General features: G+C 44.4%; 1 protein-coding gene across 1 annotated transcript in view; it reads right to left on the bottom strand.

Moving 5' to 3' along the window:
* Nucleotides 1-6,262, bottom strand: part of LOC115472490 (cadherin-related family member 4-like) — a 95,650-nt gene extending 89,388 nt beyond the window's left edge. Inside the window, exons 1-2 of the mRNA XM_030206782.1 lie at nt 6,178-6,262; nt 1,443-1,588 (exon numbers count right to left, since the gene is read on the bottom strand). Coding sequence (XP_030062642.1) covers nt 1,443-1,588; nt 6,178-6,262 — 231 coding nt within the window. The remainder of the gene's footprint in view (nt 1-1,442; nt 1,589-6,177) is intronic.
* Between the last annotated feature and the right edge of the window lie 6,042 nt (nt 6,263-12,304).

Below are 12,304 nucleotides of genomic sequence, written 5' to 3'. Positions count from 1 at the left end.
CAGCAATAGTATTTACGTAGGCTACAAAGATCAAATCATAAGAAAACTACAGACAGTACAAAACACGGCTGCCAGACTCATCTTCAGAAAAACATGCTTCGAAAGAGTGAAACCCTCCTAAGAAGCTTACATTGGCTTCCTATTAACGCTCGCATAACATTCAAAATATGCACAATAGTCTAGAGAATCATCTATGGACTCGCACCAGATTACATGATAGAACTTATCGATCTACCATTAAGAAACGTGACGAGAACAGAAAGAACCTACCTAACCCTTCAATACTCCAATTGCAAAGGTATAAAATACAAATCTTCACATGCTGCCAGCCTCTCCTTTATAGGCACACAACTTTGGAACTCACTACCCAAAGACCTGAAACTCAAAGAAAACTACTTACAATTCAGAAAAAAACCTGAAAACACATGTTTTCAAGAAGTCTTCCCCCCCCCCCCCCCCGGATCTGTCTAATCCCACACCACCATACATCACAAAAAGTTCAGAAATGGAAAACAATAATATTAACCTCTCTCACAATATGCTAATATATCAACCTAAGCATTTATTGTACTTCTGTATTATGTACTAGACTTCTACAAATCTAAATTTTGTAACCGCCTTAAATAAATAAATGACCATTTTCAAGGTGACTGGGATACCCCAATATTGGATTTTTGAATTAAATTCAGTGGCCATCAGGGATTAAATGATCATATAGAATGGAATGTGACTATTTGATTGGATATAGTTGGTCCCTGTTGGTGATGTCAGCACATATCAAATGTCAGCTTCTTTCCCTTAAAAAACGCTTAAATCCCGCTGTGTAATTGCAAGATGGTGGACCTTTTGTGAAAACAGCACTGGTGTCCCTGAGGAAGAATGTTGAAACAGAAATTTCTGTAGGACGTTGGAATTGGAAACTTTCAGTGAATTAGTGACTACGCTGAAAATTCAGATAAGTCTGCTCCTGTTAGCTTCATATCTTCAGTACTTTTTTGCCATTTTGTATGGTAGTAGTAGATGTTTTACATTACCATGGGGAAAAGTTTGTACCCTATGGATTACAGGGTCCTAGTTTTATATGGATATCTATTGAATAACACATGTATTTTCTCAATTTGATTTATTACACGTCACTTTACTTGGTAATTTTTTCACATTCAAAATTAGAGCCATATCTATAGAGAGTACTACATGATGTATAGAGCTTTTTAGTAAGCCGTTTTTGTGGCAAGACTCACCGAAATGTATGCTTTGCTGTAGGCACAGCTTATACTGAACTCTCTTTAGGCTCTTTATCAGAAGGCACTTGTTATAACATTTATAACATATTTATACATATGTTTTTTGGTAGATATCTAATATTTATTCACGGGATTGACTTTTTTGTTTGACATTTTGAGTTGTCTTTCCCTGGGGATTCTAGTTAGTATTTACAATACCTTGACATTGATGATCACAGCACAGGTATTTGTCTTCTGATTGATGGGGTCAGGCTTAATGTCATTGTTCAGATCCACCACTAGAATGGTCAGTGGATAACGTCGATGATTTTCATAGTCTAAAGGGCTGAGAAGATGGATTGCCCCTGGAAAGACAAAACCAAAACTGTGCTGATTCTGCCAATAAGTCTGATTCCTATGCACTCAAAAATCCAGCTTAGTATTCACTTGTGACTGTCCATGATGATAGATACCAGATTGGAGAAGAGGAAGGGAGAGGTGCCAAAATGGGGTGGGTAGGGGAGGAGGGAGTGTGAGAAATGTGGCCCTGCAGTGGGAAAATGCAGGGTCTGGAAAGAAGGGAAGAGAGAGGGGAGAAGCTGAACATGGGGAGAGACAAGGACATAGAGAGGAGATGCTGGACAGGGAGAGACCATAGGGAAGGGATGCAGAGGATCACAGATGGATAGGGAGGGAATATAGACAGTGGAACAGAGAAGGTAATGCTGGAAAAGGAAGAGATAGAGATATGGAGATGCAATACTGTTAAAGAGGGAGACATGGACACAGAGGGGCAATGATGAAAAAGGTGCACCAAGGAGCAATGTTGGAAAAGGGAGAGAGGGATTGACACAGAGGGGCAATGTTGGAAAATGGGGGAGATGGGAATATAGAGGGGCAATGCTGTAAAAGGGGGTAGATGGGGAAAAAGAAGGGCAATGCTAGAAAAGGGGGGGATAAGGACACAGAGAAGAACAATGCTTGAAAAGGAGGAGATAAGGACACTGAGAGGATAGATGCTAAACATGGGGGGGGGGGGATAATGACAGGGATGCAGAAGGGAGATGCTGGACAGGATGGATAGAGGCGCAGAGGGAAGATGCATGCTGGACATGAAAAGAAAAGAAATGACATAAGACTCTGCAAAAACAGGAAAAAACGGAAAACAGCACAAAAGAGACACTGAGACCACAGTGAAAGGAAAACAAAATGCTCAAACAAGAAAGTTAGAAAAAAAAAAAGATATTCTATTTTGGATTTATTAATTGGAATATGTCAGCTTTTGGAAGTGCACATCTCTGATATTTTGCATTTCAGTTTCTATTTCTTTATTAGTGCTGTGTGCTGAGTCTGGTTTCTTGAAGTTCCAGTTCAGCATTTTGCCTTCATGTTTCTATTACTGATCTGTGGTTCCCTGTTTCATATTTGTTGAGGGCCTGTGTCAGTTTTTCATGTGTGACCAAGCAGTGCTAGTCTATTACAATGTAGATTTTGTGTAGACATCTATAGCAGCCCTGTTTGTTCTGTTTTCTCACTAGGCTGTGTATTGGCAGTTTAGAGCCCAGTATACTATTTACAGTGCTGCCTTTTCCCCGAACAAGGTTGTTGCTCTTTGAGTCCTGGGAATTAGTGCTGTTATGGTATGGTAGGTTCTGAATGTGCTTTTGTACAAGCTTGTGCATAGTGTTTTGTAATGGAGAGATTGTGTGTTGGCCTTACTGAGATCACATCAAAACGTTAATACAATTGAAGGGCTTGTTTCCAAAACCCGCCAAGTTCATATGAGTTGCATTGGACTTAGAGGATTTTGAAAATAAGCCTTTCAATTTTAGTTTGTTATAATATGAGACAGAGTATTAGAACATTTTACAGGATCTGATGTGTGTTGAGGTGGCTGTTTTTATAGCAGACTTGTGTCTGATCAAGTTTAAATAATGAGACACTGCCTCTCGAGGTGCCCTTAAATACAGTTGAATGTGTATGTACTGTAGATTAGTGTTGGTAAGTGTTTGAAATTACTGGGTTTAAAATATGTAACATGCCATGATACCAATATCTAAGGCAGGGGCGTAGCCAGACACCCAATTTTGGGTGGGCCTGGGCCCAAGATGGGTGGGCAGAAGAACTCTGCCCTGTCCCACAAGTGATTTGGTCTCTCCCTCTCTCGCCTGCATGCCATATGGTCTCTCAAACATCCCCCTCCCCCCATACCTTTTAAATAGCAGATTTTCACTGGCAGCGAGCAGCAACTAATACACACTGCTCATGTTGGCCCCACAGCCTTCCCTCTGATGCAACTTCCTGTTTCCGCATAGGCGGGAATACATTAGAGGGAAGGCTGGTATGCAGGAAGGACAGTTGTTGGGAATTTTCGGCTGGTGGGGCTTGGGGATCCCTGCCAGACACTTCATAGGTGTGCTGCTACTGGGTGGGCCTGAGCCCAAAGTGGGTTACCATCCAGCTTATAATCGAACGAGAATAACGCCCAAGTTCCGACCTAAATCGGGAGATGGGCGTTCTTCTCACAAAAACAAATAAAGCGGTATAATCGAAAGCCGAACTTTGGACGCTTTCAACTGCACTCCGTCGCGGATGCGGACAAAGTTGACGGGGGCGTATCGAAGGCGTGTCGAAGGCGGAACTGGGGCGTGGTTATCGGGCGAACAGAGATGGGCGCCCTTCGCCGATAATGGAACAGTTTTGAGCTAGAATTTAGGACACTTTTCCTGGACCCTGTTTTTTCACGAATAAGGCCCCCAAAAGTGCCCTAAATGACCAGATGACCCCCAGAGGGAATCGGGGATGACCTCCCCTGACTCCCCCAGTGGTCACTAACCCCCTCCCACCACAACAAATGATGTTTCACAACTTTTTACTTTCACCCTCAAATGTCATACCCTCCTCCCAAGCAGCAGTATGCAGGTCCCTGGAGCAGTTGTTAGGGGGTGCAGTGGACGTCAGGCAGGTGGACCCAGGCCCATCCCCCCCCCTACCTGTTACAATTGTGCTGCTTAATGCTACTAGTCGTCCAACCCCCCCAAACCCACTGTACCCACATGTAGGTGCCCCCCTTTACCTCTTAGGGCTATAGTAATGATGTAGACTTGTGGGCAGTGGGTTTTGAGGGGGATTTGGGGGGCTCAACACCCAAGGGAAGGGTGCTATGCACCTGGGAGCTCTTTTACCTTTTATTTGTTTTTTGTAAAAGTGCCCCCTAGGGTGCCCGGTTGGTGTCCTGGCATGTGAGGGGGACCAGTGCACTATGAATCCTGGCCCCTCCCACGAACAAATGCCTTGGATTTATTCGTTTTTGAGCTGGGCGATTTCATATTCCATTATCGCTGAAAAGCAAAAACGCCCAGCTCACACCTTGACGAATAAAACATGGGCGTCTTTTTCTTTTAAAAAATACGATCCGCCCCGCCCCTTCACGGACCCGTTCTCGGAGATAAACGCCCATGGAGATAGGCGTTTCTGTTCCATTATGCCCCTCCATATGTCCAAGTTTCCCAGACATGTCCTCTCTTTGCAGGGTGGGTTTTTTCAGCCTGCCCGTTTGTCCGGGTTTGCGAGTAGGCTGACTGGCTAGCAGGCTGGTGGGCAGGCCTCAGGGCGCCCTCCCCTCATGTATCTTATCACACCCTGGTGGTCTAGTGGCCTCTTCAGGGCAGGAAAGAGCCCCACTCTTTCCTGCCCGGCGGTACCACTGACCTGCTCACTGCCAGCACCGCTTCAAAATGACTGCTGAGACTTACATTTCAAACTTATATCCTGCTAAAGCCTCACAGTTCTAAGTGGGTTACAAAAATCAAGAGGCTAGAACAATTTCTGGGAATTTCATGGACTCTGTATAAAAACAAGCACAACAAAAAATATGAAATTTCTTGTAAAATGAATTTTTAAAATAGGTTTTAGCCTTTCTTCTAAATGTCAGGTACTGTTGAGAAACTGAGAAAAAAATAGCAAAATTCTTCCAGAACCTTCCTGTTTGAAAAGCCAGTGATTTTTCAAAGATCTTTAAACACTTTTTCCGTGAGACTACCAAGCCTTCTTATTCTAGAACCAGCACTAAAACAAAAGTGAGACTTCAAGCAATGGCCTTGTGAGACTTCTGCCGATGACTTGCGAGTTCATCACTTGAAGTCTCAGCAGCCATTTGGAAGCGGCGCCGGAAGTGAGTGAGTCAGTGGTAGCGCCGGGCAGAGTGGGGCTCTTTCCTGCCTCAAAGAGGCCACTACATCACCAGGCACGATGAGGTACATGAAGGGAGGGGAGGTGGATGGAGTCATGTGAGTATATGGAGGGAGATGTTAAAAAAAAGGGTGGGTGGAGGGAGGCTGGGAAAGGGGGAAATACAGCATATGGAGAGAAGGGAATGGAGAGAAGAGGAGAGAGGGATATGCTGCTCATGGTAGAGAGGGAAAGGAAAGGAGAACATGCTCGTGGATGCTTGCTTTTTTGGAAATGTACTTCTTTTCATATTGTATTTAGCAGAGTACAGAAGAAAATGTATTTCTATTACTTTACCAATACTTTTATTGATTATAGAATCTTGCTTTCTTGGGGGGGGGGGGGGGGGGGAATCAAGATGACTGTGCAGTGTGGGGTTGTGGCGGTGGGCTGCACTTTATTTTGTGTCTTATTTTGTCATGGCAAATATGGTAACCCTACTGAAATTCATTTTTAGGTTCATATGAAGACATTATTTGTCAATATAAGTAGCCATCAGCCTTTCCTCAGGCCTCAGTCCCTTTACCACTGTGTCAAATTAATACTCAGAATACACTACAAGAAAAACCTCAGTGGCCTTCAATTTCACTCGTTAGGATGGGCCACCCTTGGTATCTCTGCCATTTGGTCCAGTGTCTTCATTCCCTCTCTCCCTCCACCCCTGTCTTTTCTCTGGTCCAGCTCTGTCCTGATCTCCTTCCCTCCCACCCCCTGCCAGCCTCACTGCTTCCTGCAACAACAACAGAATGGTATAAAGGTGCAGAGCTGCTCTCTAGGCCGCACAGCTGATGGCTCTGTTGGTCTCGCATCTTCCATGTGGCTTAAACAGTGCTGAATACCTTTATACCACATTATTTTTAGTGAGAAGTAGCTTGCCTGGCAGGGAGCTGAGGAAACTGCGCCACTGGATCAGGGAGAGGGGGCCCCATCCACAAAAGTTTGCTCAAGGTCCCATAGGTGGGTAAGCAGCCCTGTGTTTTTCATTTAAGTTTAGCTCATTGTTCTGCCCCCATTTGCATAGAGGCAGGGTGCATGTTGTTTATATGTGTATGTTGGACATTGTAGATATGTATATGTTGGCCATCAAGTGGAGGAGAAGCTTAGTGGTTAGTGCAGCAGATTTTAATCCTGGGGAACTGGGTTTGATTCCCGCTGCAGCTCCTTGTGACCCTCGGCAAGTTACTTAACCTTTCATTGCCCCAGGTACAAATAAATACCTGTATATAATATGTAAACCTCTTTGAATGTAGTTGCAAAAAGCACAAAAAGGCAGTATATCAAGTCCCACTTCCCATATCATAAGTACATAAGTAATACCACACTGGGAAAAGACCAAGGGTCCATCGAGCCCAGCATCCTGTCCACGACAGCAGCCAATCCAGGCCAAGGGCACCTGGCGAGCTTCCCAAGCGTACAAACATTCTATACATGTTAATCCTGGAATTGTGGATTTTTCCCAAGTCCATTTAGTAGTGGTTTATGGACTTGTCCTTTAGGAAACCGTCTAACCCCTTTTTAAACTCTGCCAAATGTTATCCGGCAACGAATTCCAGAGTTTAATTATGCATTGGGTGAAGAAAAATTTTCTCCGATTTGTTTTAAATTTACTACACTGTAGTTTCATCGCATGACCCCTAGTCCTAGTATTTTTGGAAAGGGTGACATCCACCTGTTCCACTCCACTCGTTATTTTATATACCTACTACTACTACTTAACATTTCTAGAGCGCTACTAGGGTTACGCAGCGCTGTACAAATTAATAACTAAGGACGGTCCCTGCTCAGAAGATCTTACAGTCTAAAGGACGAAATGTCAAGTTGGGTAGTCTAGATTTCCTGAGTAGAGGAGGTGTGATTAGGTGCCGAAAGCGACATTGAAGAGGTGGGTTTTGAGCAATGATTTGAAGATGGGTAGGGAGGGGGCCTGGCGTATGGGCTCAGGGAGTTTGTTCCAAGCATGGAACAAACCTCTATCATGTCTCCCCTCAGCCGTCTCTTCTCCAAGCTGAAAAGCCCTAGCCTCCTTAGTCTTTCTTCATAGGGAAGTGGTCCCATCCCCGCTATCATTTTAGTCGCCCTTCGCTGCACCTTTTCCAATTCTACTATATCTTTCTTGAGATGCGGCGACCAGAATTGAACACAATACTCAAGGTGCGGTCGCACCATGGAGCGATAAAACGGCATTATAACATCCTCACACCTGTTTTCCATACCTTTCCTAATAATACCCAACATTCTATTCACTTTCCTAGCCGTAGCAGCACACTGAGCAGAAGGTTTCAGTGTATTATCGACGACGACACCCAGATCCCTTTTTTGGTCCGTAACTCTTAACGTGGAACCTTGCATGATGTAGCTATAATTCGGGTTCTTTTTTCCCACATGCATCACCTTGCACTTGCACTCATTAAACGTCATCTGCCATTTAGCCGCCCAGTCTCTCAGTCTCGTAAGGTCCTTCTGTAATTTTTCACAATCCTGTCGCGAGTTAACGACTTTGAATAACTTTGTGTCATCAGCAAATTTAATTACCTCACTAGTTACTCCCATCTCTAAATCATTTATAAATATACTAGTGAAAAAGGCCTGTTTCTGACAGAAATGAAACGGGCGCTATGTTTGAGAGCGTGTGTGTGAGATTGACTGTGTGAGACAGAGTGAATCTGCGAGTGTGTGTATGTGACAGAGAGAGAGACTGGGTATGAGTGTGTCCGTGAGAGAGAGAGGGTGTGTGTGTGAGAATCAGAGTGTGTGCCAGGGGCCCCTCGCTGCTCCGTCCCAGTTCCAGGGTCCCCCCTCCATCCCTCCCTCCGAGTTCCAGGGTCATCCCCCCCTCCAAGTGTAATACATGGGATTGAAGGTCAGCTGGGGATGGAATGAGTGGAATGTTTTGGCTGTAATTATGTGTTGATATTCTCTGTTATGGGAAACAGGCTAGTTGTTTAAGGGATGCCAGCACCTTTGGGAAAGGCACCTTCAACCTGTGCAGGTCTGGGGGAGTTATTCTCTGTTATGGTGGTTGTTTAAGGGATGCCAGCACCTCTGGGAAAGGCACCTTCAACCTGTGCAGGTCTGGGGGAGTTATTCTCTGTTATGGTGGTTGTTTAAGGGATGCCAGCACATCTGGGAAAGGCACCTTCAACCTGTGCAAGTCTGGGGGAGTTATTCTCTGTTATGGGAAACAGGCTGGTTGTTTAAGGGATGCCAGCTTGTGCAAGTCTGGGAAAGGCACCTCTGTTTCACACTATAAAAGAGGGTGGAGCACTGACCTTCTTGAGAAGCCTGCCTGAACGTAAGGGACGCCTGGTTCAGTGATGGTCCCTGCAATCTCTGAGGAAGAGCTAGTGCTTCCCTGGTGGTCTTCCCAGATGCTGACTGAATTGCGGGTGCTGTAAGTATCTTGGTGTATGTGTTCACATATGTATCACCAATAAAAGCGATATACCGCATATTGTGTCTGGTGGCTTTTGTGTTGTCATAAGCACAGCGCCCCCTAGTGTTACAATTTGGCGTAGTCGGCAGGATATCGCATTGTTGATACGGTGATTACATTTGTGAATATATACTTGTTTTATTGTTTTATTGTTTTGTGAATATGTTGAAGAAAGGGAAGAAGAGCAAATCTCATCAGGAGGCTGTGCAGGCACAGCTTCCGAAGCTGTTTGCAATTCCTGGATGGGATAAATACCCATATCAGGCATTGGCAACAGAATGGGCAACAGATACGGGGTTGAGTGAGAATTGGGAGGTATGTTTGGGAGAGGGAATGTGTGAGGATGTGTTGAAATGTTTACAAAATGCCCCTGTGGTTAAAGGGAAAGAATTAAGAACTGTGGGTCGGAGAGGGTGGATTTTGTTGTCGGCATATCGCCTGATGCACCAGCAGAATCTGTTATTACAACAGAAGCTGTTGGAATCACAGGCTGAGATTCTGACATTGAAAAGCGACTTGGTAATGTCACAGTGTCAGGGCAAATTGATGATGGATAAGTGTACGGGGTACCAGCAAATTGCTGAGCGGGCGGCGGTGCGAGTAGCGCAGTATAAGTATCGGAAAAGGAGAGGGCGTGTGAGTAAGGTAAAGGTTGCAAAGGTGATGGCTACTGCCACACAGAATCCTAACGGATGGGATCCTGAGACGTGGGATGGGGATATCTGGTCTTCCACACCCGAGAGTGAGTCAGGTGGTGAGGAAAGTGCTGCTCCGGAAATGAAGCCGATAATTCGGCGACGAGCACAGTTGGGTGGGGCAGCACCAGTGCGCATGGATTTAGCAGAAGACTATACGCAACAAGAAATTCTCAATATCATGCAGCAATTCCAGCAGTGTCCAAATGAATCCCTTATTGCTTGGTGTGTAAGGCTGCATGATACTGGGGCAATGGGGATACGGATGGACAATGAGGACTGTTTGAAATTTATACCTTTATCTCGAGATGCTATAATTCAAAGTGCATTTCGGGAACATAGTTTAGCAATGCCTGATGGGAATGGGTCAGAGGCTACTACTCTGATTGAGTTAGTGGGAACAGGGTGTCGTAGAAAGTACCCTTTAGAATCAGATTGGCCTGGGGATGACAAGCCTTGATATACTTTGAAAGATTGTATCCAGCGATTAAAGGAGGAGGCAATGAAAGTGTGTATTGTCACAGGACAGATGGATACACTTACCCAAGTGCCTATGTCAGCGGCAATTAGAAACAAAGTAATTAAAGGGTCTCCTCCAATGTATAAACAAGTTATTTTGACTCTGTTGATGAATGAAACAGATAACCCGTTGGAGGGCATTATGGATAAAATCGAGCAATTAGGAGATTTGGGGGATTGGAGTCTGAAGCTGACAGATAGGAAAAATAATGAAGGGCAGAGAATTAGGGAAGGGCCGAAGGGGCAAGGTTCAGAGGTAGAACGAGTATCTCGTAAGGATATGTTTGCCGCTCTACTACAAGCGGGGGTGGCTCGGGAGAAAATAGATGGAATTCCCACTGGAGAGTTATGGCAGCAATATAAAAAATTAGGATTGGATAAGAGAGGGATGAAACCGGTTCGGAAAACCCGGACAGTGGGAAAAGAAAAACTTCCTTCAGCCCCACCTGTGGAGGGTCCGGACTATTCAGATTTGTATCATGAGGTCCGTACTCTCCTGCAGAGAATGACATTTCCATCCACTACTACTCTGCCCCCATCTAAAGCAGAAACCAATCCGTTTAGAGAGGATTGACTAGTACGGGGATGCAATGTAAAAATTGATCCACGTCCCTATATTGATGTTGTAATACAATGGAGTCCGGGAAATTTTCAACAAGTACGAGCTTTGATAGATACTGGAGCAGAAGCAACGATTATAGCTGGTAACCCTTCTAAGTTTAAAGGACCAAAGTGTAATATTGTAGGACTAGGGGGGAAGAGTATTCCTGCAGTGGAAACACAATTGGCTATGCAAATTGGGGATTTACAGCTCCAAAAGTATGCTGTAATGATTACCCCAGTGCTAGAATATATAATTGGTATGGATATTCTGAGAGGTTTAAAACTTACTATTGAAGGGGGAAGTTGGCAATTTGGAACGTCTCCCGCAGTTCCCCGGCGTTTGAAGTATATTTCCACTTATAATATTCACGCAGTATTAGTGGGAAAAATTGTTGATGAGCCTCTCACCATACCAGCCGCCACTCAATTAGTTGCACAAAGCAATATCGGATTCCTGGTGGTATTGCAGAAATTACGCGAACAATACAGGAATTACAAGAGGTAGGGGTTATTGTCCCAGTTACTACCAAATGGAATAATCCAGTATGGCCAGTGAAGAAATCTGATGGATCCTGGCGGATGACAGTAGATTACCGTCAATTGAATAAGGTTACACCCCCGTTGCATGCTGCAGTCCCCGACATTGTAACTTTAATTGAGAACATACAAAATAGAAAAGGAAAATGGTATGCAGTGATAGATTTAGCAAATGCCTTCTTTACAATAGCCTTAAAAGAGGAATTTTGGGAGCAATTTGCATTTACGTGGCAGGGAAGGCAGTACACTTTTACACGGTTGCCACAGGGATGGTTGCATAGTCCTACAATTTGTCATAGGGTGGTAGCGCAACATCTAGATGCACTATCGTTGCCACCAGGGCTAGAGTTAACCCACTATATTGATGACATACTAATCCAAGGGGATACAGAGGAGTTAGTGGCCTCTGGGCTAGAACAACTAGTACAACACATGAAGAATAAGGGTTGGGAAATTAACCCAGCAAAAATCCAGGGACCCGCCCAGACAGTGAAGTTTCTGGGAATTAATTGGAATAAGGGACACCAGGAAATTACTGAGAAAGCACTAAACAAATAGCAGAATTTCCGGTACCGGTTACCAAACAGCAAACACAGAAATTTATTGGGTTGTTTGGATTTTGGCGTAAAAAACATATCCCACACTTGGGGCAGGTGTTACAGCCATTATACAGAGTAACACGAAAGAAATGTGTATTTCAGTGGGGTGCTACAGAGCAACAGGCTTTTGACCAAGCCAAGTTAGTAGTACAACAAAGTGTCAGTCTGTGGCCAATACGTGCCAATGATCCAATTGAATTACAAGTATCAGTGCATGCAGAGTATGCCAATTGGAGCATGTGGCAGAAACAAGATGGGAAACGTTGTCCGTTAGGATTTTGGACACGTAGATTACCCGATGCAGCTCAACGATATACAGTGGGGGAAATAAGTATTTGATCCCTTGCTGATTTTGTAAGTGTGCCCACTGACAAAGACATGAGCAGCCCATAATTGAAGGGTAGGTTATTGGTAACAGTGAGAGATAGCACATCACAAATTAAATCCGATAAATCACATTGTGGA

Source organism: Microcaecilia unicolor, chromosome 6 (genome assembly GCF_901765095.1).
Source record: "Microcaecilia unicolor chromosome 6, aMicUni1.1, whole genome shotgun sequence".
Lineage (NCBI taxonomy): Eukaryota > Metazoa > Chordata > Amphibia > Gymnophiona > Siphonopidae > Microcaecilia > Microcaecilia unicolor.
This window is presented reverse-complemented; position numbering and strand designations above follow the sequence as displayed.